Source organism: Oncorhynchus gorbuscha, unplaced genomic scaffold (genome assembly GCF_021184085.1).
Source record: "Oncorhynchus gorbuscha isolate QuinsamMale2020 ecotype Even-year unplaced genomic scaffold, OgorEven_v1.0 Un_scaffold_1416, whole genome shotgun sequence".
Classification (NCBI taxonomy): Eukaryota; Metazoa; Chordata; class Actinopteri; order Salmoniformes; family Salmonidae; genus Oncorhynchus; species Oncorhynchus gorbuscha.
In genome coordinates, this window is record NW_025746201.1 from 1 (window position 1) to 27,737 (window position 27,737).

Consider the following 27,737-nt stretch of genomic DNA (forward strand, 5'->3'; position numbering starts at 1 on the left):
GACCAGACTATATACTGGAGTAATGTAGAAAAGACTATACTGGAGACTAAAAAGACCAGACTAAATACTGAGCTCTGATAAAGAATGGAGCGGCAGAATGTCACATACAGGTCAGATGTGGGGTTTTAGGAGGAAAGAGCAGCAGACTCTCGTATATGCTAGTTTTACACATGGCAAGCCTTGCTGTACACGTGCACTGTATGCACAGATGCCACACACCATGAACATGTAATTATATAGCTGATAACTGCACTTATATAGCTGATAACTTGCATCCTTACATGTTTACTTTTGAGTCATTTAGAGATGCTCTTATCCAGAGAGACTTACAGTAGTTGTGAGTGCAAACATTATTGTAATTGTCCCTGTGTGGGAATCGAACCCACAACCCTGGCGTTGCAAGCACCATGCTCTACACCGACCTGTTTACATTACCTCTTCTTCTATGTAACCTTTATTTAACTAGGCAAGTCAGTTAAGAACAAATTATTATTTACAATGACGGCCTACTGGGGAACAGTGGGTTAACTGCCTTGTTCATGGGCAGAACAACAGATTTTTACCTTTGTCAGCTCAGGGATTCAATCCAGCAACCTTTCAATTCCTGGTCCAACGCTCTAACCACTCAGGATACCTGCTGTACCCATCTCTGTGTTTGTCTCCAGATCCATGAGTCCAGCCCAGGCAGACATGTTGTTTCTGGAGAATGCCAAGAAGCTGTCTATGTATGGAGTGGATCTGCACCAAGCCAAGGTACACTTTAGAATGTTCTGGAATCTAGGACTGGAACACTTCTATCTATAGAAGGAATTTTTTTATATATATTTTTAAGAGCGGTCAGAAAAAGTAGAAAACTATCAAATTGAAGTGCATGATTTGGGAATAACAAGGTTAGGCAACTCTAGCAGCCACAGATTTTTAATTACAAAATCGCTGTCATCATCAAACAAGAGATTCATCTGTGCTGCTGAAAGTGTAGCCGAGGCTGCCTCCTAGTGGCATGCTGAGGTAAATGCAGGAATAAGTGACGGAAAGATGCCTATAGTGTATATGATGAGGGTATATAGAACATATTGATCATCTTTACCGAATGTACTTTTTCTACATGCTCACAGGATCTTGAGGGTGTGGACATCACTCTAGGGGTGTGTTCTGGTGGTCTCATGGTATATAAGGACAAGCTGAGGATCAATCGTTTCCCTGGCCCAAAGTCCTCAAGATCTCCTACAAGCGAAGCAGCTTCTTCATCAAGATCCGTCCCTCTGAACAAGAACAGTATGAGAGCACAATCGGCTTCAAGCTGCCCAACTACAAGGCCTCCAAGAAGCTGTGGAAGGCCTCAGTGGAACACCATACCTTCTTCAGGTGAGTAGCTCACTGTCCTCAGTGATACAGTGGTGAATAATTAGCTGGTGGGTGAAACCGTGATCGCTGTTCACGCAGAGTGAAATCATTTCCTTGTACTTTAAGTTGACAAAATGAATGGAACTATATATTGAGACTGTTTAGGGTTAAATACATGTATAAAAAGTTTCCTGATCTATCTTCTATCTCTCAGATTTCCACGTCAGAACAAACTTCCTTAGATGTTCTATTATCTTCACCATGTATCTGTCTCTCAGATATAGGACAGACACGTCAGAACAAACTTCCTTTAGATGTTCTGGGGGGGATTATCTGTTGCACCATGTATCTGTTATTCTATGCGTTGTATGTGCTAATAGCAGTAAGGCCAAGTACACATTTTCATCAAATAATTCATTCATAATAATAAAAAAGATGTATACTTCAAGGGTCTTAAAATTAAAAATCAAATAGCTAAATGATCCTTGGTATGATCTTCTCAAAACAATTCCATATAGCTTAGTAGACCTCCCTCCCGGGTTAGACAGGGCTTTGCCTATAATGGTCTAATAATATTATCTTTGAGAACTAACAATCAGCAAAACAAAAACCAGATAGTCAGGGAGAATTGACAAATCCCTAAACAATTCATTTTAACGGTAGAGATTTTGTAATGTTTGAGCGAAAGAACACAGCGTTAGCCATGGCAAAATGCATAGGATTGCAGGAAATTTGCTTTTAAACAGCAAAATAATCTCTCTGTTCCCATGGCAGAATATGTAGAATCCCAGGAAATTTGCTTTAAACCTGCAACCTTTTTAGCTGCATGGCAAAATGTGTAGGATTGCACGAAGTTAGCCTTACAATTGCAAAAATGTCTCTTAGCTCCATGGAGAAATTTGTAGAATTTCAGGAAATTGGCTTATAAATGCAAACGTTTTTCTTCTTCTAAAATGTTCAGTCGAGCCAACGTGCACTTAACCTCCGCTACACCACTGCTCACCCTGCTTCCAACTAACAAGTTACCCTTAACCATAGATCTAGGATCAGATTATCCTACTCCCAAATCCTGACCTTAACCATTAGGACATTAAAACAATATCTGATCCCATATCAGCGGTTACGGGCGGGCAACTTCTACCTACTCCACTTCCTGGATCATCTGCTCCATAGGGATACAATAAAAGTGTTCTATTTAATTCTGTCATCTGCCCCCATTACTGCCCGACAACCGGGGCTATTCTCAGGTTACCAATCCCTTGTGCATTCTAATTGGCCCCTGCAGCATAACCTTTCTGAGAGTAACTCTATTAGCACCGCTGGTAGTTTAACTCTGCTACAGTGCTGTGAAAATTATTTGCCCCCTTACGGATTTTCTCTATTTGTGCATATTTTTGATACTGAATGTTGTCAGATCTTCAACCACATCTCTCGCTGTGGAGGAATTTTGTTCCACTCTTCCATGTAGAACTGCTTTAGCTTAGCAACATTTGTGGGTTTTCAAATGGAGTGGCATGAACTGCTTATTTCAAGTCCTTCCAGAACATCTCCATTTGGATTAGGTCAGGGCTTTGACTAGGCCATTACAAAACTTCAAATTTGTTGCTTTTTAACCATTTTCATGTAGAATTGAATGTGTGTTTTGGATCATTGTCTTGCTGCATGACTCAGCTACGCTTCAGCTCACAGACGAATGGCCTGACATTCTCCTGTAGAATTATCTGATACAGAGCAGAATTCATGGTTCCTTCTATTAAGGCGAGGTGTCCAGGTCCTGAGGCAGTAAAGCATCCCAAATCATCACACTACCACCACCATCCTGACCCCAAACCATCACACTACCACCACCATCCTGACCCCAAACCATCACACTACCACCACCATCCTGACCCCAAACCATCACACTACCACCACCATGCTTAACCGTTGGTATAAGGTTCTTACTGTGGAATGCAGTGTTTGGTTTTCGCCAGACATAATGGGACCCATCTTGTCCAAAAAGATGACTCAAGTTTGCCAAGAAGCACCTGGCTGATGAGTCAAAGTCCCATTATGCCTGGCGAAAACCAAACACTGCATTCCACAGTAAGAACTCTTATACCAAGGTCAAGCATGGTGGTGGTAGTGTGATGGTTTGGGGAGAAGATTCCTGCACAGAGACGTGAGACTGATCAACAACTATAGGAAGCGTTTGGTTGGAGTCATTGCAGCTAAAGGTGGAAGAACCAGTTATTGAGTGTAAGGGGCGATTACTTTTACACACAGACATTGGGTGTTGCATAACTTTGTTCATGAAATAAATGAAATAAGTATGTAATTGTTGTGTCATTTGTTCACTCAGGTTCCTTTATCTAATATTATGTTTTGTTTGAAGATATGATAACATTCAGTATTAAAATATACAAAGTATAGAATTAGGAAAAGGGCCAAACCCTTTTCACAGCACTGTGCGTGACAAGTCGGTCATACAGGAGGAGCCCTGGATGAAGATGGTTCAGGTAACATGAGGTTGGTCTAAATCACCTGGCCGTATGCCATTGGAGGAACATGACTAAGCTTTTACTAAAGCTGGAGTTAAGCTGGCCCAGTGATGTGATTTATTGATTCATCACATCACTGGCCAAGCTATTATGAACTATGAAACCAAATCATTATAATAAGCGTGTCTAGAAACTGTGAGTGACTGTGTGATTCTCCTCCCCAGGGTGTCGTCCGTGGAGCCCCCGTCGTCCCGCTCCCGGTTCCTGGCGCTGGGGTCAAAGTTCAGGTACAGTGGCCGTACCCAGGCCCAGACCCGCCAGGCCAGTTCCATGATCGCCCGGCCCGCCCCGCGCTTCACACGGTCCGCCAGCAAGAGGCTGTCCCGCACCATCGACGAAGGTGTGGGTGTGTGTATGCGTGTATTGTGTGTATGCGTGTATTACAGTATGTGCTTTTTTGTGTGTGTGAATGTGTGTGTTTGTGCCAGCGCGCACGACTTCAGGATTAGTCTCTCACCAACTTGTCCCACTCTTGTAGCTGGAGATGATCTCCCAAGCCTCGCAGCTCTCTGCTAGTCCAAACAAGACCGAGGATGACGATTGGTTCTTCATGCTGGGATCTGACCAACCCCAGACTTTCTTTTCACCAGGTAGCCAATCAGGAACCATGTAGACCATCATTGAAGCTTTGACTCCGCTTACATAGAGCAACCTCAGTTCAGCCTTGCTAGAGAACTACATACTTTAGCTTTGAGTCAGCTTGATCTAACCCTTCGCTCTGTCAGTCCTCTCATCATCTCATTAGTTCCAACCCTTATGCTGAGGCCTAATCTTAGGCCAGCTTGGGTCAACGCTGGTGACTCACCAAGGGCAGCTCAGAATGACCTGCCAATCAATCACAGCTACAGTTACATTGATGCTCCATTCACTTCTAACAGCTTATGACTGACTAACAGCAGCTTCAGAGCTCTTGAGTCTTTGGTCCGTGTTGTGTTGCTTGTTAAAGAGAGCCTTCAGTTCTTTGGTCCGTGTTGTGTTGCTCGTCATAAAGAGAGCCTTCAGTTCTTTGGCCCGTGTTGTGTTTCTTGTTAAAGAGAGCCTTCAGTTCTTTGTTCTTTGTTGCTTGTTAAAGAGAGCCTTCAGTTCTTTGTGTTTGTGTTGCTTGTTAAAGAGAGCCTTCAGTTCTTTGGTCCGTGTTGTGTTGCTTGTTAAAGAGAGCCTTTAGTTCTTTGGTCTGTGTTGTTCTTTGGTTGCTTGTTAAAGAGTTCTTTGGTCCGTGTTGTGTTGCTTGTTAAAGAGAGCCTTCAGTTCTTTGGTCTGTGTTGTGTTGCTTGTTAAAGAGAGCCTTTAGTTCTTTGGTCTGTGTTGTGTTGCTTGTTAAAGAGAGCCTTCAGTTCTTTGGTCTGTGTTGTGTTGCTTGTTAAAGAGAGCCTTTAGTTCTTTGGTCTGTGTTGTGTTGCTTGTTAAAGAGAGCCTTCAGTTCTTTGGTCCGTGTTGTGTTGCTTGTTAAAGAGAGCCTTCAGTGCTTTGGTCCGTGTTGTGTTGCTTGTTAAAGAGAGGCTTTAGTTCTTTGGTTCGTGTTGTGTTGCTTGTTAAAGAGAGCCTTCAGTTCTTTGGTCCGTGTTGTGTTGCTTGTTAAAGAGAGCCTTCAGTTCTTTGGCCCGTGTTGTGTTGCTTGTTAAAGAGAGCCTTCAGATCTTTGGCCCGTGTTGTGTTGCTTGTTAAAGAGAGCCTTCAGTTCTTTGGCCCGTGTTGTGTTGCTTGTTAAAGAGAGCCTTTAGTTCTTTGGTTCGTGTTGTTTTGCTTGATGATGGACATCATTGTGTCCAGGAGACTGCCATTCCTGTGCTTGGAACTAAACGTCTAGCTCTGCAGATCAGAGAATTGTGTGGTAGTCTCGTACTAACTTAATTTGCTATCTGCCTGCCAGATACATTGAATTCCATTTGCTTACTAAATCAGTGAGCTTTGCTCTGAAAACCCCTGAAATGCAGAGCTGTGGAGGGGAGCTTTGCTCTGAAAACCCCTGAAATGCAGAGCTGTGGAGGGGAGCTTTGCTCTGAAAACCCCTGAATTGCAGAGCTGTGGAGGGGAGCTTTGCTCTGAAAACCCCTGAAATGCAGAGCTGTGGAGGGGAGCTTTGCCTTACTCTCTCCTCCATCTAACTTCACCATTAACTCCTGCAGTAACACCATTACCTCATGTTCTATCAACAGCCAGAGGGGGGGAGACTTTCTCTGTGGAGACTTCTACTCAGAGCTGGGATGATGGCAAGTCTGTCCAGACTGTCAGACAGGCATGGCAGGAGACTGAGACAGGCCAGACGGTCAGACAGGCATGGCAGGAGACTGAGACAGGCCAAACGGTCAGTCGGACATGGCAGGGACGAGTGTCTGATGAACAGCAGCAGGGGAGACTGGAGAAGGAGAAAGAGGAGGATTGGTCTGTCCTGCTGGGCAGACGACCCTCCTTCCCTATGTCCCCTACCCCATGATGAAACCGCCAGGTATCTGTTGTTAACCTCATTCTGTACCTGGTGTAGCTGTCGCTGTGTGCATCCTCGCTTTGACAATGAATCCTCCCCGTCGAGGTGTGCTTTAGAAGTTGACAGTGATGGAAGGTGAACCTGCTAAGCTCGCCACCGACCGTGATGACATCTTTAAAGATGTTGCTCTGTCATGTACTGGCTTATTTAATGTTGCTATCTTATCAATGGTGCTTGGCCCTCGTTGATGTAGAGCTGTGGTACTGTGGTAAGTATGCTTTACTGATGATCCTCTGTTTGCAGTGTGCTCACGTGCTACGTTATTTTTCCATATCTAAGGGATCCGCTCTGTTCTAAATGTTTCTGTGATGTCCTCAGTCAAATACCGCACTGCCCAGGTGGCAAAGGTGGCCACGGCCAACATTCTGGAGAGGCTGCTACAGCCAAGGCAGGAACAAAGTGATGACTGGGTCATGCAGTTGGACCACAGCTTTGAGTTTGCAGACACACCTCCATGTGAGTCGTCATACTATATACATTCACTAGCGGTTGTTCATTAGCACAGAAATAGAGTTTTGCAGAACAGACATGATTGTCTGTCTGGTAGAACAGGGAATCATCATTTCTGTCTGTAACATTCTGAACGTTTCACCACACTAAATAGGCTACACTCCTCTTCTTCCTATACTGATAACCCCAATCTGCCCCTCCTCAGTCTCTCCCCCAGTCTCCCTGGAGAAGGAGGAGACTAGGCAGGAGAGGAGGGAGGTGATCAAGAGGCTCCAGGAAGGGGTGTTCCTGGTGGAGAAGCTGAGGGAGGTAGAGGTGCTGGATGAGAGACTGAGGGAGGTGAAGGTTTTGGAAGAACGGCTGCAGGAGGTGGATGAGCTGGAGGAGAGGATACAGGAGGAGGTGGAGGCCAGGCAGCAGCAGGAGGAGGAGGGAGGGGTAGAAGTAGAGGAGGAGGTGGTAGAGGCAGCGGAAGAGAATGTGGAGGAAGTAGATGAGTTGGAGGAGCAGATAAAGGAGGTGTTTCTCAAAGGATTGCTGCCAGATGAGTCAGGGGAAGATGAGGGACTAAAAGAGGAGAGTATGGAAGAGGCAGAGGAATCTGAAGAAGGGTGGTCAAATGTGGTGAGCACCTCTATGGTACGGAGAGTAGATTTGAGGACCCAGAATAGTGTAACTATAGTGACAGAGATGAGGCAACAGGAAGGAGGGATGGAGGAGGTGACGGTAGAACAGGTGGAACAGGTGGCGGTTTCAGACAAGGGATTGAAAGAGGATGAAGGATGGTTAGAGGAGAGGAAGCATCAGGCTTTGGTGGAAGGGTTGACAGAGGGGCTTGAGGAAAGGAGAGGAGAGATAAGAGTGGAAAGGAGGAGGAAGAAGGTGACTATAGTGACACAGGATGAGAGTCTTCCAGATGAACTAGAGAAGAAAGCATCTGAGAAGTTGTCAGAGGACCAGATAGGAGGCCATTTTTATAAAGAGGGACAACTTATGGTGAAATTCAATGAACTATTTGCGGCAGAGAAGTTAGGGTTACCGATAGTTACAATTCAGCAGGAGTGGCTCCAAGAACAGGAAAAGGTCAGGGAGGAGAAACAGGAGAGAGTGGAACAGGTGAAGGTTTCAGGCGAGGGATTGATAGAGGTAAAAGGGGTCTAGAGGATAGGATGCGGCAGATGTCGGAGGAAAGGATGCCAAAGGGAGAGCAGACTGTGGTGAAAACCAAGAAAACAGTGAGAATAATGGAAGAAATGAGGAGAACACAGAAGACACTCGAGGAAAAGTCATCAGATGACATTTTATCAGAGGAAAGGCTGGGTGATGGTTTTTATACAGAGGGGGAAGTTTTGGTGAAATTCAGAAAGGATGTGGAGAGGGTTCCACATAGAGTCAGACAAATGGAGAAGCCCCAAGAAGAAGAAGAAGAAGAAGAAGAGGTAGTGGAAGTGAATATGCAGCCATCCCAGCCAGAAGACAAGGACGATTGGGTTGTGCTGCTGGACAGCCTCCCACACAAGATTCTTTATAAGCCTCCAGGTAGGTCCCATCAACCAATCAGCTTTGCTTCTCCCCGTCACCATTGAAACCGTTATGGAAACGCTTGCTTTACCACCACCCACACAATTACCGACAATTCCATCTCAAACATTCCCTCCGCAAAGCTAACCAGCTCTTGAAATTGCCATTTCAATTGAAAGATAAACCTTTGGTGCAGTATGGATTTGTGTGGCTGAGAGAACTGCTGTCTCTACTTTGTCAGTCATGCCAGCCGACTCCGCTCTGGTGCCTGTGGTCTCCACAAGATTCTCTGTGGTGTTAGTAGACACGGTCGAGCAGAGAGCACCAGAGAGGGAATGCATTGAAGTGGAGGCCACACAGCAACAGCCTGAAAGGATTGGTGGAAGCACGGAGACCGTGGCAAATGCAGGAAGATGATTGGTTTATGCTCTTGGACCTGGCTGATCGTGTTCCTTCAGGTGTACCAACCACACCAGTTTCAGGTATGAAGAACTTTCATCAAGCCCTGCTGCTCGTGCTATGCCTCAATTATTTGGATTGAAACAACTGGCCTACAATGACTGATTAATCATCGAACTAGGCTTTGAACTTCATGTCTCTCACGGTTCATTGTGTCTTTTATGTATCAGCTTCTTTGCAAGAGCAAGTTCAGGTGTACGTAGATGAAACCATCTCTTCCATGGTTAAAGTGATGACAGTGGTGCAGAGAGAGGAGACCAGGGTGACTGTAGTGGAGGAGATGGAGGTACAGGAAGACCAGAGCCGTCTGGAACAGAAACCGTCACAGAGAGAGATGGAAGATGACTGGTTTGTTCTGCTGGACATTGTTCCCAGAGAACCATCTGTGATTCCATCAGGTATTTCCATGATTTTCATGCACTGCTTCCCAGTCCCACCACAATATTAACAACATCTCCCCTGAGCCTGTGCTTCATACGCTGCAGAAAACTTTCAAATAAGAATAACTAACAAGACATTTGACTATCCACCAAGAGAAGGGCTTCAGATACATTGCTTTGTGTAGTAATTTCAATTATCTTCCAGTATCTGAGGAATGTGTGTTTGTATCAGCTTCTGTGGAAGAGCGTATTCCGGTATACCCTGAGGAAAGCGTCTCCTCTGTGGTTGAGTTGACGACAGTAGAGCAGAGAGAGGAGAGAAGGGTGACTGTAATGCAAGAGGAGCGACGTCAAGAAGAAGTTCTACTTCCACCACAGCCATCAAGAGAGATGGACGATGACTGGTTTGTGCAACTGGATGTCGTGCCCAGAGAAACATCCTATATACCACCAGGTACCCCATACAATTCAAGGCTTTGCGCCTCAGCCCCTGATTCCATCAAAAATATACCCAACTCACCTCACCAAACTCGCAGACTAACCGTAGTGCTTTTCCCATATGAACTTTGGAATGTTTATCTGGGAATATGATCTTTGATGACATGGCTTTTTGTGAGCCAAACAAATCTAGCTGAATCTGAAGGGTATGTACTATGTGTGTTTGTATCAGTCGCTCCAGCAGAGCCAACACCGGTTTCTCAAGATGTGATCAGCCCTGTGGTTGAGGTAAAGGCTGAACAGCAGAAGCCAGTGGTGGTTCTGGTGGAGGAGACGAGGCCACAACAGGAACGGGAAGTAGAGGAGTGGCAGCGACAACCAGAGAGAGATGATGATTGGTTTACACTGTTTGCTGATGTCCGTGAGGAGCCGATCATTGTACCACCAGGTACCGTTCCTGCTTAATTACCACAATCTTTGTACAGTTGCACTTGTGTACATTTCCCAGCTTTGACTGAGAATAAACTATGTTTTTGTAACTTTGGAGAACATGGTAAAGTCCCTAAACTAAAGAACTTTCCCCTGTCTGTATCAGTTGCTCTTGGTGAGCATACTCCAGTATATCAGATTTAAGCCAGACAACCTCTGTAGTTGATGTGACGACCATAGAAAGAACAATTAAGAAGAGGGTGACTATTGTTGAAGAGAGGTGGGGACAGCAAGAGGAGATCCTCCAGTCAGAGATGATCATCCCAGAGCAGAGACCACCAGCAGAGAGAGAGGGAGGGAAATGGACGGTTTGTTCTGTTGGATGCCGTCCGTGAAGAACGTGCTGGGGTTCCACCAGGTACCTCGGACATACAGTACTGCCAACAAGCTAACTAACCACCAGGTACCTCAGACGTACAGTACTGCCAACAAGCGAACTAACCACCAGGTACCTCAGACGTGCGGTACTGCCAACAAGCTAACTAACCACCAGGTACCTCAGACATACAGTACTGCCAACAAGCTAACTAACCAAACCTACGCGTTTTTCTTGTGTGAATTAGGAATATGATATCTCTTGGGTTATGACTGGTTAATCATCAACAGGACCCTCAAATAGTAGTTGTGGTATATCAAGCTCGCTGTGTGTCTTTTTGCTCCAGTTTCCCTGGCTGTTAGCGATAGGGTATACCCAGAGGTTGTGCCAGCCAAACATCTGACCATTGAGCCTGAACCAAGAGTGTTTGTGGTGGAAGCAGTCCAATCACTTCCTGAAGATGTTGCCCTGGAGGGTAAGGCAACACAACCGCAGAGAGAGCAGGATGATGATTGGTTTTTGCAGCTGGATGTTGCCCCTACAGTAGCAGGTACTTTGACCATTCTAAGCTTGCTGTTGGCCACTCGAAATACAAATACCAACCCTTATCTTGCATCCAAAGGCTCTCAATTGTTGTGTGAGCCTATTGACTATCCACAAAAACTTTTGGCAAGGATTACACTATTATATTTACATGTTCTAGTAAAATACTTGATCCCTTGTGGACTGTTGGGCTGTGTTTCTGTCTCTATCAGCTGCACCAGTGGTGGTGATTTACTCTGATGTGAGCACCACAGCTGTTACGGTGGTGAAGGAGACAGTGGAACAGAAACCACCAAAGACCGTGAGGATCATGGAAGAGACTGTTAAGATGGAGGAGGGGCCGTTGGTAACACCTAAAGAAGTGGATGATGATTGGTTCGTGCTCTGGGACCGCGCTCCCTCCAAGACAATGACCACACCCAAGGGTATTGCTGCTTGACCACCGTCTGCCCCTTTTCTTTGGTAAAGCGCTGAACCCAGATTGTGTATTACTTGGCATTGATAAGCCTGTTATCCTTGTTTTATTTCAGTGTTCCATGTAGACAGAGAGGTTATAGAGCTGGTACCCCGGAGAACAGTGATTGTGGTGGAGGAAACTAGGAAACCACATAGAGTGGTGGAGGACAGACGTCAACCGGAGGTTGAACTGGTGAAAACACTGCCTCCCAAGAGAGAGGAGGGTGATGATTGGTTCACGCTCTTTGAAGCCTCTCGCCAAGAGCCTGTGAAAATGCCAACAGGTACCCACTGACCACATCATCCTGAGCTCGGTTGTGCTTCACATTCCCCTATATATTTTTTATAATGATGTGTCATAAAGGGTCTCTAATCAGATATGTGCAGCTTTGGCCACAATCAGATACTGTGTTATAATTTGTGAATGGTAAGAGTATCATAGTCAAGTCTCCTGGGTACTCTGTGTCTGTCTGTATCAGTTGCTGTGGTAACTAGACCTGCCCCTGTGGTTGATGTGATGGTGACGAGCACAGAGCAGAGAACCCAGAAAAGGGTGACGATAGTGGAGGAGAGGTGGAGAGAGGAGAGGACCCTGCAGCAGAGACTGCCTCAGAGACAGAGAGGGATGGACGATGACTGGTTTGTCCTGCTGGATGCTGCCCATAAAGAATTAGGTACCCCCATCTCTTCATTTCCCCATCCCCCTGCTTTTCCTGCTAATTTTAGCTGCAGACTGAGACTACCAAAAGACTGAAACTACCAAAAATATCAGTTCATTTTGTCCGGCATACCTATTTGGAATAATTCAATCGCAGATTGAGATCACTATTGCTTGTTTTGAATTTTTTTGAGATTTGCAAAATGGTCTTCTACTGATACTTTAACGATGCATGTAAGCTGTGTCTTAGATAAGAGCTCTGTTTGTGTGTTTGTATCAGTTGCTCAACGTGAGCGTCTCCAGGTCTATACTGACATAACTGTGGTCAAAGGTCCAGCCGCTCAGCCCAAACCCAGAGTGGTGGTTGAGGAGGAGAAGAGACCAGCACAACCCCAGAGAGATGTGGATGACCATTGGTTTGAGTTGCGGGAGAAAAAATTGGTTGCAGGTACTTTGCGTCTTGAGTTTTTGCGTGCTGCCCTAAAACAATATGTTGATCTCACACCCGCTCTCCAACCTCAACTTACCAGAAAAGCTGACTAACATTCGTCCAACACTTTTACAACGTGGTTGTGCTTTGTCATGGGATTTTCCCTGAAAAATACGTTGTTTGACGAACCAATGGGTCTTTGGTTATGCTTTGCTTATTTACATATTTAGTTTTCCTTTTAACGGCTTTAGGAATACTATACCACAGTGAGGCGTGAGCTTATTAACCCCATGAGTCAGGACAACTTCTGCTATGTGCATCGTTGGTTATTAACCCCATGAGCCAGGACAACTTCTGCTATGTGCATCGTTGGTTATTAACCCCATGAGCCAGGACAACTTCTGCTATGTGCATCGTTGGTTATTAACTCAATGAGTCAGGACAACTTCTGCTATTTGCATCGTTGGCTACGGTTGAGAAGTAATGGCCATGCTTTGCTGCCTGTTCTATATTGTGAACAGTTGCTTCCTACAACTCATCCAAGCTTTTCCCCTTGCTAGTCTCAGTCTAGACTAGACTGAGCTGGCCCGTGAAGGTACAGTGTGTACCTGAAGTCTGTGTGTGCCCTGGCCTCAGTGTGTGTGTGTGTGTGGAGTTGATTATAAGTTTGTTTTGTATATGTGGATGTTCAAGATGTTCTTCTGCGCTCTGTCAGTGTGTTTACCTCTCACTACACCGGGTTTGATGGTCTCAAAGCACGCAGACCGTCTCTCTCCTGCCCTATATACAAAACCATCTATATAAATACTATTACTCCCTCTGTCCTGTCTCTCTCCTGCCCTATATACAAAACCATCTATATAAATACTAACACTCCCTCTGTCCTGTCTCTGTCCTGCCAGTGGTGGCCACCCACAAGGCCACCCGTCCGGTCAGCGCCCCAGTCTTCTCCCAGGCAGCCCTGATGGAAGCAGGGATCCCCATGGCCCCCCTGGACCTCCAGCAGCCCCAGACCTCCACCCCCATCAGGCTGCCAGCCCGCCAGGACGACAGGAAGCTGCAGGTCACCGTGGAGGCAGTGGACGAGGGCTCAGCTGAGGTCAAGGTACTGCACCTAGGAACTACAACTCCCACAATCCCCTGCCGTACACGGATCATCATCATTCACCACTCACACACAGATATACTGGTCATAGAAGTTACAGATAGACTGGTCTCAGCAGCGATATTGCTATATTCATCACATAGTATTATTTATAAGAGAAGTATAAAATACTGATTTTTCTATAGTTATAAATAGAATAGCTGTGCATCATCATTTCTGCCCTCCATTGGTCACAGTAATAATAGTGTAACAAAGACACACCTCAGATCACAAGTTCCTCAGGTGGCTCTGCTATGGACGGGGACGAGGCTCCTAGTGGACGATTCTAACACCATTATGCCTTCTCTCCTCCTCCATGCCTCTGGGGTAACTCCAGTCTGAGCAGACGCACACTGAGGAGCCGGTTCAAATGAGGAAGGTCAGACCTTTGACCTTGTCCCGACTCCTGCTTGTGCATTATATTAGTATTGTAGTCACTCCACTCCCATTCTAACTTACACCAGTGCCAAGTCCCCCATCCATAAGACTAACTTCACCCTCTCCTCGTTTTATTCTCCTGGTTTCACTTGAATACTGCTCACAAACTACAAGGTCTTTGAGTTGACCTCGTGTTCAAGTCAGACATTGTCTATGACAACAGCATTGGTATTGGTCATGTGCACAGACTGAGATGACGTACATGAGATACATTACATATGCTTTTGGTTTGTACATCAGTCCAGACAGGAAGAAAAGTTAGGGCCTTTGAGGAATGAATGTTGAAAGAAGATTCCTCATTGGCTGCTACATTTACATGCATGACACAGGACTAGGTTTTCATGATGCCTAGTGTTTCTATCGAGTACTGTATCCCTGCCTGACCCTTCACCTTTACCGCCCCACCCCTTCAAGACACCCACTCTAATAGCCCTGTCTTGGGTCCCCTGCTTTGCACATCTGGGATTCCAGGGCCCTTGTGGCCCCCAGAGGCTCCAGGCCACTCTGCATGCAGACCCCTCCCCATGCATGTCCCACGTTGTGCCGTCTGCTATGATGTCACGTGGAACCCACACCTTTCTCCTTTTTTGTTCCTTCACAGAAAAGAGCGAAGAGAACTGAGGGTGACTCAATTTATATCAGACATAGTCTTTTAATGTTGGAGGTTTGTTTCCCCGTCTTCTGGAGATCTGTCTCTGTACACTGTTTTCTTGCTCTTTGGCTACTGGCTGCTATAATACAACAGGCTGCTTTGCATGTGGCATTACTGATTCACATCATGTGTATTACATAGGCGTCTTTGCTTTTGCTAGTAGATGATTTTGACTGTGTAACCTCTAATTTGCTTTGTGTGTGGCGATATTAACTCAACACAGCTAGCTACTTGTTTCAGGGGAATGTTGTTGAGTATCTCCTGATTGCTTCTCGCGAAGTATATGATTGGGATTGTGGTCTCTTCTCCCCAGACATTTTTATTTATTTTTATTTTACCTTTATTTTACTAGGCAAGTCAGTTAAGAACAAATTCTTATTTTCAATGACGGCCTAGGAACAGTGGGTTAACTGCCTGTTCAGGGGCAGAACGACAGATTTGTACCTTGTCAGCTCGGGGATTCGAACTTGCAACCTTTCAGTTACTAGTCCAATGCTCTAACCACTAGGCTACCCTGCCACCCCACATCACACCATACACGTTCCATGAAAGGGAGCCAGGAGTGTTTCATTTGTGGTGTTTGTAGATACTGTTACTGATCGGCCACGTTATGCAGCTGAGATGTTGTTCCGTCTCCAAGCTCGGCCATTTGAGTGTTAGTAGAAGCATTACCATTACATTCCTGACATCTTGTTTCAGCGTCGACTCTCCTCGGTATACAGTAGGAAAGTGTTTCATCTCCATATAATAATAATATATGCTTTAGCCATACAGTCATGTGTGCATACATTCTAGGGGCAGGCCACCACCAGCCTTCCCTCACCACCACTCTGCCATCTCCATACTCCATATAGGGCAGGCCACCACCAACCTTCCCTCTCCACCACTCTGCCATCTCCATACTCCATATAGGGCAGGCCACCACCAACCTTCCCTCTCCACCACTCTGCCATCTCCATACTCCATATAGGGCAGGCCACCACCAACCTTCCCTCTCCACCACTCCATCCCTCTGGCCACCACCAACCTCCCTCCACCACTCTGCCATCTCCATACTATAGGGCAGGCCACCACCAACCTTCCCTTCCCACTCTCCACCACTCTGCCATCTCTCCATACTCCATATAGGGCAGGCCACCACCAACCTTCCCTCTCCACCACTCTGCCATCTCCATACTCCATATAGGGCAGGCCACCACCAGCCTTCCCTCCACCACCACTCTGCCCACCACCAACCTCTCCATATCTCCATACTAGGGCAGGCCACCACCAACCTTCCCTCTCCACCACTCTGCCATCTCCATACTCCATATAGGGCAGGCCACCACCAACCTTCCCTCTCCACCACTCTGCCATCTCCATACTCCATATAGGGCAGGCCACCACCAGCCTTCCCTCTCCACCACTCTGCCATCTCCATACTCCATATAGGGCAGGCCACCACCAACCTTCCCTCTCCACCACTCTGCCATCTCCATACTCCATATAGGGCAGGCCACCACCAACCTTCCTCTCCACCACTCTGCCATCTCCATACTCCATATAGGGCAGGCCACCACCAGCCTTCCCTCTCCACCACTCTGCCATCTCCATACTCCATATAGGGCCCACCACCAACCTTCCTCTCCACCACTCTGCCATCTCCATACTCCATATAGGGCAGGCCACCACCAACCTTCCCTCTCCACCACTCTGCCATCTCCATACTCCATATAGGGCAGGCCACCACCAACCTTCCCTCTCCACCACTCTGCCATCTCCATACTCCATATAGGGCAGGCCACCACCAACCTTCCCTCTCCACCACTCTGCCATCTCCATACTCCATCCACTCTGCCATCTCCATACTCCATATAGGGCAGGCCACCACCAACCTTCCCTCTCCACCACTCTGCCATCTCCATACTCCATATAGGGCAGGCCACCACCAACCTTCCCTCTCCACCACTCTGCCATACTCCATACTTCCTCTCCACCACTCTGCCATCTCCATACTCCATATAGGGCAGGCCACCACCAACCTTCCCTCTCCACCACTCTGCCATCTCCATACTCCATATAGGGCTCCAACCTTCCCTCTCCACCACTCTGCCATCTCCATACTCCATATAGGGCAGGCCACCACCAGCCTTCCCTCTCCACCACTCTGCCATCTCCATACTCCATATAGGGCAGGCCACCACCAACCTTCCCTCTCCACCACTCTGCCATCTCCATACTCCATATAGGGCAGGCCACCACCAACCTTCCCTCTCCACCACTCTGCCATCTCCATACTACATATAGGGCAGGCCACCACCAACCTTCCCTCTCCACCACTCTGCCATCTCCATACTACATATAGGGCAGGCCACCACCAGCCTTCCCTCTCCACCACTCTGCCATCTCCATACTCCATATAGGGCAGGCCACCACCAACCTTCCCTCTCCACCACTCTGCCATCTCCATACTCCATATAGGGCAGGCCACCACCAGCCTTCCCTCTCCACCACTCTGCCATCTCCATACTACCATATAGGGCAGGCCACCACCACCACCACCTTCTCCATCTCCACCACTCTGCCATCTCCATACTCCATATAGGGCAGGCCACCACCAACCTTCCCTCTCCACCACTCTGCCATCTCCATACTCCATATAGGGCAGGCCACCACCAACCTTCCTCTCCACCACTCTGCCATCTCCATACTACATATAGGGCAGGCCACCACCAACCTTCCCTCTCCACCACTCTGCCATCTCCATACTCCATATAGGGCAGGCCACCACCAGCCTTCCCTCTCCACCACTCTGCCATCTCCATACTACATACCACTCTGCCAGGGCATATAGGGCAGGCCACCACCAGCCTTCCCTCTCCACCACTCTGCCATCTCCATACTCCATATAGGGCAGGCCACCACCAGCCTTCCCTCTCCACCACTCTGCCATCTCCATACTCCATATAGGGCAGGCCACCACCAGCCTTCCCTCTCTCTGCCACTCCATACTCTGCCATCTCTCCACCACTCTGCCATCTCCATACTAGGGCAGGCCACCACCAGCCTTCCCTCTCCACCACTCTGCCATCTCCATACTCCATATAGGGCAGGCCACCACCAACCTTCCCTCTCCACCACTCTGCCATCTCCATACTCCATATAGGGCAGGCCACCACCAACCTTCCCTCTCCACCACTCTGCCATCTCCATACTACATATAGGGCAGGCCACCACCAGCCTTCCCTCTCCACCACTCTGCCATCTCCATACTCCATATAGGGCAGGCCACCACCAGCCTTCCCTCTCCACCACTCTGCCATCTCCATACTCCATATAGGGCAGGCCACCACCAGCCTTCCCTCTCCACCACTCTGCCATCTCCATACTCCATATAGGGCAGGCCACCACCAGCCTTCCCTCTCCACCACTCCACCACTCTATAGGGCAGGCCATCCCTCCATCTCCATACTCCATATAGGGCAGGCCACCACCAGCCTTCCCTCTCCACCACTCTGCCATCTCCATACTCCATATAGGGCCCACCACCAGCCTTCCTCTCCACCACTCTGCCATCTCCATACTCCATATAGGGCAGGCCACCACCAGCCTTCCCTCTCCACCACTCTGCCATCTCCATACTCCATATAGGGCAGGCCACCACCAGCCTTCCCTCTCCACCACTCTGCCATCTCCATACTACATATAGGGCAGGCCACCACCAGCCTTCCCTCTCCACCACTCTGCCATCTCCATACTCCATATAGGGCAGGCCACCACCAGGCCATCTCCATACTCCATATAGGGCAGGCCACCACCAGCCTTCCCTCTCCACCACTCTGCCATCTCCATACTCCATATAGGGCAGGCCACCACCAGCCTTCCCTCTCCACCACTCTGCCATCTCCATACTCCATATAGGGCAGGCCACCACCAGCCTTCCCTCTCCACCACTCTGCCATCTCCATACTCCATATAGGGCAGGCCACCACCAGCCTTCCTCTCCACCACTCTGCCATCTCCATACTCCATATAGGGCAGGCCACCACCAGCCTTCCCACTCCACCACTCTGCCATCTCCATACTCCATATAGGGCAGGCCACCACCAGCCTTCCCTCTCCACCACTCTGCCATCTCCATACTCCATATAGGGCAGGCCACCACCAACCTTCCCTCTCCACCACTCTGCCATCTCCATACTCCATATAGGGCAGGCCACCACCAGCCTTCCTCTCCACCACTCTGCCATCTCCATACTCCATATAGGGCAGGCCACCACCAACCTTCCCTCTCCACCACTCTGCCATCTCCATACTCCATATAGGGCAGGCCACCACCAGCCTTCCCTCCCACCACTCTGCCATCTCCATACCCATATAGGGCAGGCCACCACCAACCTTCCCTCCCACCACATATCTTTCCACTCACCAGCTCGTCCACTATTTGTGGCCCTTTCTGAATCTAGTTTATGATGTCTTCCCAGTCATATATTCATGTCCTTGTGAATAAATGACGTCTAAGAGCTCCACTGCTCTCATCACCATAAGATTCATCCAGCCACAGATACAGGATGCTGCTGTCGCTGCATAGTGACCATCTGCGTCTGTGACCAAAAGTAATGTGTGCTAACATCACCTCGCTCTCATCCGCTGTGATTTGTAACCTGATCAGATTCTATATAGTGCTGCTTACTAATTGAACGGGTTGATTTATCAATGAGAGCTCAGAGAATCTATTTTATTTTGAATCGATCTGATGAACTGAGTTCCTGCCTGCTTTAACGCTGTAGCTTTGAGTTAAATAGAACAGCAAAAGTCACCTGCTGCTTGGTTGACATTGTTTATTATCTAAACATGTTCATATGAGTGACATTGTTTCTGACACACCTGCTTTCTCTCTCCACTTTCTACACATTTACTCCGTCCCTCCTCTTCTCCACACCTATTTTCCAAACCAAATGTTTGTTATTTTCCACTTTACCTCTCTCCCCACCTCTCTCTCTACCTGTCTCACTCTACCTCTCTCTCTCTCACTCTACCTCTCTCTCTTTTTCTCTCACTCTCTTTTTCCCCTCTTCTCCCTCCCTCTCTCTTCTCTCTCTCCCCTCGTCTCCCTCCCTCTATCTTCTCTCTCCCCCCTCCCTTTTCCTCCCTCTCTCTCCTCTCTGCCTACCTCTCTCCCACTCCCCCTCTCCTTCCTCCCTCCCTCTCCACTTCTCCCTCCCTCCAGGACTTTGAGAAGCCCCAGGAGGATCTCATCAGGCATCATACTAGTATCAGTGAGCTGAAGAGGAACTTCATGGCGTCTGTCCCAGAGTCCCGGGGGCCCAGCGAATGGGACAAGCGCCTGTCTACTCACTCCCCCTTCCGCAGCCTGGGCATCAATGGACAGCCTTTACCTGATGCCGACGGGGTGAGTACCATCTCAGACCAGACACTGTGCCGTACCCCACCACACACCCCTCCCCTCAGTTCTCTGTAGTTCACGCCAGCTTCCCAGCTCTCCCATTCCACAGAGAAGGAATGGATGTTAGCACACAATGTCGGGGTCATTTCCATTTCAATGCAAGTCAAGTTTGGGAGATGAGGAGAAATTGAAATGTGTGAATATATTCCTGAATTGACTGAATGGAAGTACCCCACCACACGTTTCCCTCTGTATGGCTGTCTGTTGTGTTCTCTGAGTTGATGTGTTGGGGTGGAGAACCACAACACCATCCTGTGGTTCTACTTTTTGTTCCTCTTGGTTTGTGTTGATGCAATGCAAACACTTATTGCATGTCTTTGAGCAAAAGGCCTTTTGTCTTCAACCGGACCCATCTAGTCTATGAAAGGCTTTCTGTCATTACTACCCTACTAAAATGGGAAGATTTCTGTTTGCATGGGCCAACTGAAGAACACCTTGTCCAGACTGATTGGAACAGATCAGTCTGTTCACCTTGTGGCCCAGTCTGTCTGGATGTTCAGCTGTTTGTTGTGGGGAAGGGACTTATGGTTTGGGCATGTGGTGTCTGAACCTATTGGTCAGGTTTCTAAGCCCAGCTCTGTCTTTACCTCCTCATTCATTGGCTGTCCCTTAGTCTGACCCTCCCCTCAGTGCATGACAACCAGACCTGATTGGACAGAGAAACTGCATGACCCTGTGACTTGAAGATCATGACTTTGGAGTAGAAGAGTTGACCTGTGTGCTCGTCCTCCTGTCTCCTCTTTCCCTCAGTGATGTGCTTGTTTTCTGCTTCATGTCCTCCATCCTGCCTCCCTCTTTCCCTAACTCTGCTTTCCCACACTTCCTTTCCCTAACTCTGCTTTCCCACACTTCCTTTCCCTAACTCTGCTTTCCCACACTTCCTTTCCCTAACTCTGCTTTCCCACACTTCCTTTCCCTAACTCTGCTTTCCCACACTTCCTTTCCCTAACTCTGCTTTCCCTCACTTCCTTTCCCTAACTCTGCTTTCCCACACTTCCTTTCCCTAACTCTGCTTTCCCACACTTCCTCTTTCCCTAACTCTGCTTTCCCACACTTCCTTTCCCTAACTCTGCTTTCCCACACTTCCTTTCCCTAACTCTGCTTTCCCACACTTCCTTTCCCTAACCCTAACTCTGCTTTCCCTCACTTCCTTTCCCTAACTCTGCTTTCCCACACTTCCTTTCCCTAACTCTGCTTTCCCACACTTCCTTTCCCTAACTCTGCTTTCCCACACTTCCTTTCCCTAACTCTGCTTTCCCCCTAACTCTGCTTTCCCACACTTCCTTTCCCTAAACTCTGCTTTCCCACACTTCCTTTCCCTAACTCTGCTTTCCCACACTTCCTTTCCCTAACTCTGCTTTCCCACACTTCCTTTCCCTAACTCTGCTTTCCCACACTTCCTTTCCCTAACTCTGCTTTCCCTCACTTCTTCCCTAACTCTGCTTTCCCACACTTCCTTTCCCTAACTCTGCTTTCTTCCTTTCCCTAACTCTGCTTTCTCTTCCTTTCCCTAACTCTGCTTTCCCACTTCCTTTCCTGCTAACTCCTGCTTTCCCACACTTCCTTTCCCTAACTCTGCTTTCCCTCACTTCCTTTCCCTAACTCTGCTTTCCCACACTTCCTTTCCCTAACTCTGCTTTCCCACACTTCCTTTCCCTAACTCTGCTTTCCCTCACTTCCTTTCCCTAACTCTGCTTTCCCTCACTTCCTTTCCCTAACTCTGCCCCACACTTCCTTTCCCTAACTCTGCTTTCCCACACTTCCTTTCCCTAACTCTAACTCTGCTTTCCCACACTTCCTTTCCCTAACTCTGCTTTCCCACACTTCCTTTCCCTAACTCTGCTTTCCTCACTTCCTTTCCCTAACTCTGCTTTCCCTTTCCTTTCCCTAACTCTGCTTTCCCACACTTCCTTTTTCTCACTTTGCTTTGCTATTCCATGTACTGATACTCCTGTCCCCAAGCCCACAACTGAAGAGTCTGAAGGCCCACAGGTTACCCATAACCACCTAGTCCAACTCAGACATGCGTTCTCCATTCTTCCTCTCTTAGACCATGACACAGCTTTGCATAGCCTTCCTATCCATTACCCTACATCAGACATTTCAACATCCCCTACCTCTCTCATCTCTCTCCCCCTCTCCACCCTCACCCTTCTCCCCTCAGTTCGCCATCCGCCTTCCGCGTGGCCCCCTGCAAGACTTCTACTCTAAACGCAGCTGAGGTGGCATCCTAGGGGCCCCTCGAGCCAGCCCAGAGGGAGAGGACCAGAGAGAGGGATGTGTGTAGGCAGGCCATCAACCTCTAGCTCCTTCTTCTTCTCTTCTTCATCACAGCTCTTCATCATCATCATCTTCTTCTACTTCAGAAGCTGCTTCCTGTCATGTGACTCTTACTTCCTGTGTATCTTGCTCAGTCCCCCCCCCAACTCTTCCTGACTGTTCCTACAGACTGTTGCTCCTTCCTGAAAAGGTTAAAGACTTGACGATGACCCCACTTCTGTTTTTGTATATCTGATAATCTGGACTAGACGAGGTGCGTCTGACAATGACAGTCGTCAGGTGGCTTTTTACAGTAGGAACCGTTTTGATATGTGCAGGTTCCACTAATAGAAGGTGTTTTTGTACACATCCAGACAGACATCGATGTTGTCATATGTCATAGTAGGATTAGTTAGTGGCGTGTTGTGGTATTTCATGTATGAAGTCTTCTACAGAAGCACATGAACCCTGCACTAGTGGACAGCTACAGTGTATATTTGAGTATACAGTGTATACCTCATCACAATTCACTGTTATTTTTTGTAGGCACATCTAACACTGACGAGGTAACTTTGGGGCAGCTTGATCAAATGTTATAGTATACATGACCTATGTTTCGTTCACTGGTATTTGGTAAAACACTCTTGTCAACTGCAATATATTTTGTCCTGCTGCATGCCCCTTTGACAATCAGTTTTGACCCCCCCCAAAATGCAATAAATTCTTGCTGAACATGTTTGATGGTGGAAAACATTGTTTCATTCCCTGCTGTTGTTCACACAGTGGATATATGTGTGCTGTGTCTTTCCTCTAGAGTGTGTGTATTACTCCTATAAGGGAAGAGCTGGACACTAAGGCAGCGCTACAACAGGACGAGTCCAGCAGCACTGTAAGACCATCGGGGGGGCCCAGCCCCAGCCCTGCTAGCACAGAAACTGGGCCTGATAGGGTTGACTCCAAATGTCATGATGCACCTGGGGTGGCAGGGCCATGTGATCAGGATGATGAGCATGTTAGCTCTGGGACCACCACCAGCCACGTACCTGTCGTTGAGGTGGAGAGGGCACAGCTGCCCCACTCCTATCAGCTCCAGGGTACAGTGCTGGAGGAGGAGGAGCCGGCAGACCCAGGGTCAAGGGGGGAGCAGTCTGGGAGGATAACTGGAGCCTCCCACACCTCCTATTTCGTGAGCGGTGTTCCCCATGTCATACGCTGTTTCCAGGTAGCCCTCCCTCTGCCCTGACCAGCTCCTGTTGATTGACTCCTCTGCCTGTCCTCTACCTGTACTCTGCCTGTCCTCTGCTCTGTCTGGGTGATTCCATGGGGGACAGTGTACACTCACCCTTCTGCAGCATGGCTACAAGGAATCCAAACTGTAAACACTGAATCTGTACTGTAGTCATACTGGTGTTGGTCAGGATGGTTGAGTTCAGCTAGAGCCGGCTGCAGAGGTGGTGCACAGTGATGGTGTTTTCTCTGGTGTTGGGGGTGATGGGAAGAGATAAGGACCGTGTCGCTATTCCTCTCTTTCAAGCGCTCTCTCTGACACACTAGATGAATTGTCTTTCTCTCTCTGACACACACCAGATGAATTGTCTTTCTCTCTCTCTGACACACACTAGATGAATTGTCTTTCTCTCTGACACACACTAGATGAATTGTCTTACTCTCTCTGACACACACTAGATGAATTGTCTTTCTCTCTCTGACACACACTAGATGAATTGTCTTAGATGATGAATTGTCTTTCTCTCTCTCTGAATTGTCTTTCTCTCTCTGACACACACTAGATGAATTGTCTTTCTCTCTCTGACACACACTAGATGAATTGTCTTTCTCTCTCTGACACACACTAGATGAATTGTCTTTCTCTCTAGATGAATTGTCTCTGACACACACTAGATGAATTGTCTTTCTCTCTCTGACACACTAGATGAATTGTCTTTCTCTCTCTGACACACACTAGATGAATTGTCTTTCTCTCTCTGACACACTGACTTTCTCTCTCTGACACACAAGATGAATTGTCTTTCTCTCTCTCACTAGACACACACTAGATGAATTGTCTTTCTCTCTCTCTGACACACACTAGATGAATTGTCTTTCTCTCTGACACACTAGATGAATTGTCACACACAAGATGAATTGTCTTTCTCTCTCTGACACACTAGATGAATTGTCTTTCTCTCTCTGACACACTAGATGAATTGTCTTTCTCTCTCTTTCTCTCTCTGACACACACTAGATGAATTGTCTTTCTCTCTGACACACTAGATGAATTGTCTTTCTCTCTCTCTAGACACACACTAGATGAATTGTCTTTCTCTCTCTCTGACACACACAAGATGATTGTCTTTCTCTCTCTGATTGATGAATTGTCTTTCTCTCTGACACACACTAGATGAATTGTCTTTCTCTCTGACTGACACACACTAGATGAATTGTCTTTCTCTCTCTGACACACACTAGATGAATTGTCTTTCTCTCTCTGACACACACCAGATGAATTGTCTTTCTCTCTCTGACACACACTAGATGAATTGTCTTTCTCTCTCTGACACACACAAGATGAATTGTCTTTGACACACACTCTTTCTCTCTCTGACACACACAAGATGAATTGTCTTTCTCTCTCTGACACACACTAGATGAATTGTCTTTCTCTCTCTGACACACACTAGATGAATTGTCTTTCTCTCTCTCTGACACACACTAGATGAATTGTCTTTCTCTCTGACACACACTAGATGAATTGTCTTTCTCTCTCTCTGACACACACTAGATGAATTGTCTTTCTCTCTCTCTGACACACACTAGATGAATTGTCTTTCTCTCTCTGACCTCGTGGTGGTGGGAAGGACATCTTGGTAAAACTAGAATGGGGAGTGGGAACGAGGGACCCAATCAGTTGTGAATGAAAAGAGAGGTGTGGTTTGAGGGGCGTGTTTGATGAAACATTGGAAAGTTACAGCTGTGCAATGTTCAATTGGGCACAACCAATAATGTATATAGACACTGGACACAACATCATGTACGGTTCAGATATAATGATATGATATAGAGCCTATATGTCTGTTTGACATGTATAGAAGAAAGGAACCATGTCGGCTCTTCTCATGTCGATGTGCAACGTTCAGTCAAACTGACTGGAGTGTGTTCTCCTCCCACCCCAGCCCCTCTGGTGCAGACCCAGACAGTCACCATCACAGACGTGTCCAACTCCCTCCCTACTGACGTCTCCACTAAGGATGTCCCTATCGTTCAGACCCAGACTATCAGCTACGAGTCTGCAGAGGTAGCCACCCCATGATCATATAGATGATGCAACAGCTGGGGAACTCTGTGGTTCCACCTCCACAGGGTACAATCAGGGCCGTGTTCAGGGATCTATACATGGCATTTCTTTCTGAAACGTTCAGTACAGTGCACCTATGACTGAGGTGTTACCATGGAGCCATTATTTCTGTTTGTTTCCTCTCAGGTGTCAGTTGATGGGACAGACTGGGGGAAAGAGGCCACAGCACTGAGCAGCATTCAGTCCATTACCTCAGAGAGCAGCAGGGAAACCAGTGGCACCTCCATTACTACCACCACCACTCACATCTCCAAGGTAAGGGCTCACCATAGACCGCACACACACCTCAGCTGTGTCATGGCCTCTGACTATTTCTCTTGTCCCAGGTGGTGAAAGGAGGAGCGTCAGCGACCAGAGTGGAGAAGAGGATCGTCATCACTGCCGACTCAGAGGATGACCAGGTACAGTACGGTGTCTATGACGGCTCCTTCTACACACACCACGGCCTGGTCAAACACAATGCTTCTCTGTGACACATTTTTGTCATAAGGTGTACAACCAGCTAGGAGGAGGTTAACTGAAGCTTTGTCTCCTGCAGGGAAGTGACGGCGGAGCAACAGCAATGTGATTCAGCTCAACACACAGTCAGGGAGCCCTATGGATCTGATGCTCAAGACACCAGAGCTTTGTAGTACAGACTAACCTCCCTGTCCCAGAGCCACCCCCGCCCTGGTTTAAAGTAGTGCATTATAAAGGGAATATGGTGCCATTTGGGATGCATCCTGGTGTCTCCCTGCCCAGTGGGATATGAACAGGCCAGGGAGAAAGCCTATTGTGTCCTCTCTTTCCATACTGCTGTTCTGACTGTATGGTGGCTACATTTTCGTCTATTCCACTCAAACTTCATATTTCGCCAAATTACTATTTTTTAAAATTATTATAGTAGGAAAGATGAACCATTTCAGTTCTAAGAGCATTTAGGTCATTTTCTTTTAAATGTTTATTTACAACATATTTTTCTGTCGTTTGTATTGCTACTACTGTGTCATTGAGTTTAAGTGTGGACTCAGCGATATGACGGAGATGCAGAAAGTAAACAGCGTAGTGGGTCAATTTCAGCCAAACAACAAAGAGCGTTGAAGCGAGAGGCTCGACTTCTCTGCTGTTTTGGTGCCATGGTTCCAACGCTGTGAAAAGAGTGAAGTGAACCCGTGCACATGCGCAGATACTGTGTGAGAGCAAAGTCTTGCATCTCGCTCATCTCAGTATCTGCGGTGCTGGTCGAGGCATATTACTGAGTCTCCCTTTAACATGCTCATTTTGACAGAAATGCACTGTTTTCAACTGGGCTTTAAGTAATAACATTATCAGACCTTTTCAATCAGATTAAGATGCTGGACAGAAACTAGATGTATTTTTGGAAAGGGATAACTCCTTTGAGTTTGTTTATGTTTATAATTGAGCAATATTCTTTTTTTTGATTGAATATTCAAATTGAAATGACATACCTCACTTAAAAGTATTGAACAAAGATATTGCATACTCCAACAACCATGTCTGTTTTGGTTTTGTTCTCTGCTCAGGTAAAATATCTCTTACTTAACCAGCCATGTTAACATGTGTAATACTACTAGGTCAGGCCACGATGACCCCGGTATATCTGTTTTGAAATGTTTACTCTATTTTATAGCATTACTGCTTTTATAGTATTTGTACAAAATGAGGTGTTTAAGTTATTGAAGTTCATATCCTACTCAATGGTAGCTTCTCATATCAATATTGTCTTTTTTTTTACAGCTTGAATTTGGGAGTGGCCCTATGTTTCCCAGTACATATTCAGCACTGTTTCTTCTTCCTCTTTTAACGCACCATTGACCTCTAGGACTGCCCCATGCAGTCTGATGTGAGAGCAATGGAAAGTCCCGCCGTGTTTTGTCCCTGAAAATGATTTTAGATAGAAACGTGATTGATTTTCAAACCTGTTGTTGTTGATT

The 27,737-nt window shown here is 47.2% G+C and overlaps 1 protein-coding gene and 1 pseudogene across 1 annotated transcript; both read left to right on the top strand.

Annotated features, from left to right (window-relative positions):
- Nucleotides 1-665: 665 nt before the first annotated feature.
- Nucleotides 666-26,204, top strand: LOC124022775 (annotated as a pseudogene).
- On the top strand, nucleotides 4,351-8,699 carry LOC124022767 (golgin subfamily A member 6-like protein 6). Its single transcript, XM_046337451.1, has 5 exons — nucleotides 4,351-4,474; nucleotides 6,041-6,330; nucleotides 6,688-6,825; nucleotides 7,025-8,358; nucleotides 8,582-8,699. Exons 2-4 carry the CDS (start codon nucleotides 6,315-6,317, stop codon nucleotides 7,978-7,980), a joined length of 1,110 nt encoding a protein of 369 aa, XP_046193407.1. The 5' UTR covers nucleotides 4,351-4,474; nucleotides 6,041-6,314; the 3' UTR covers nucleotides 7,981-8,358; nucleotides 8,582-8,699.
- Nucleotides 26,205-27,737: the final 1,533 nt, after the last annotated feature.

What these genes read in the sequence shown, in the direction of transcription:
- LOC124022767 (XM_046337451.1), top strand. An exon ending in GTTTGCAGACACACCTCCAT is followed by an intron (nt 6,826 to 7,024) that starts GTGAGTCGTCAT and finishes GCCCCTCCTCAG; the next exon opens with TCTCTCCCCCAGTCTCCCTG.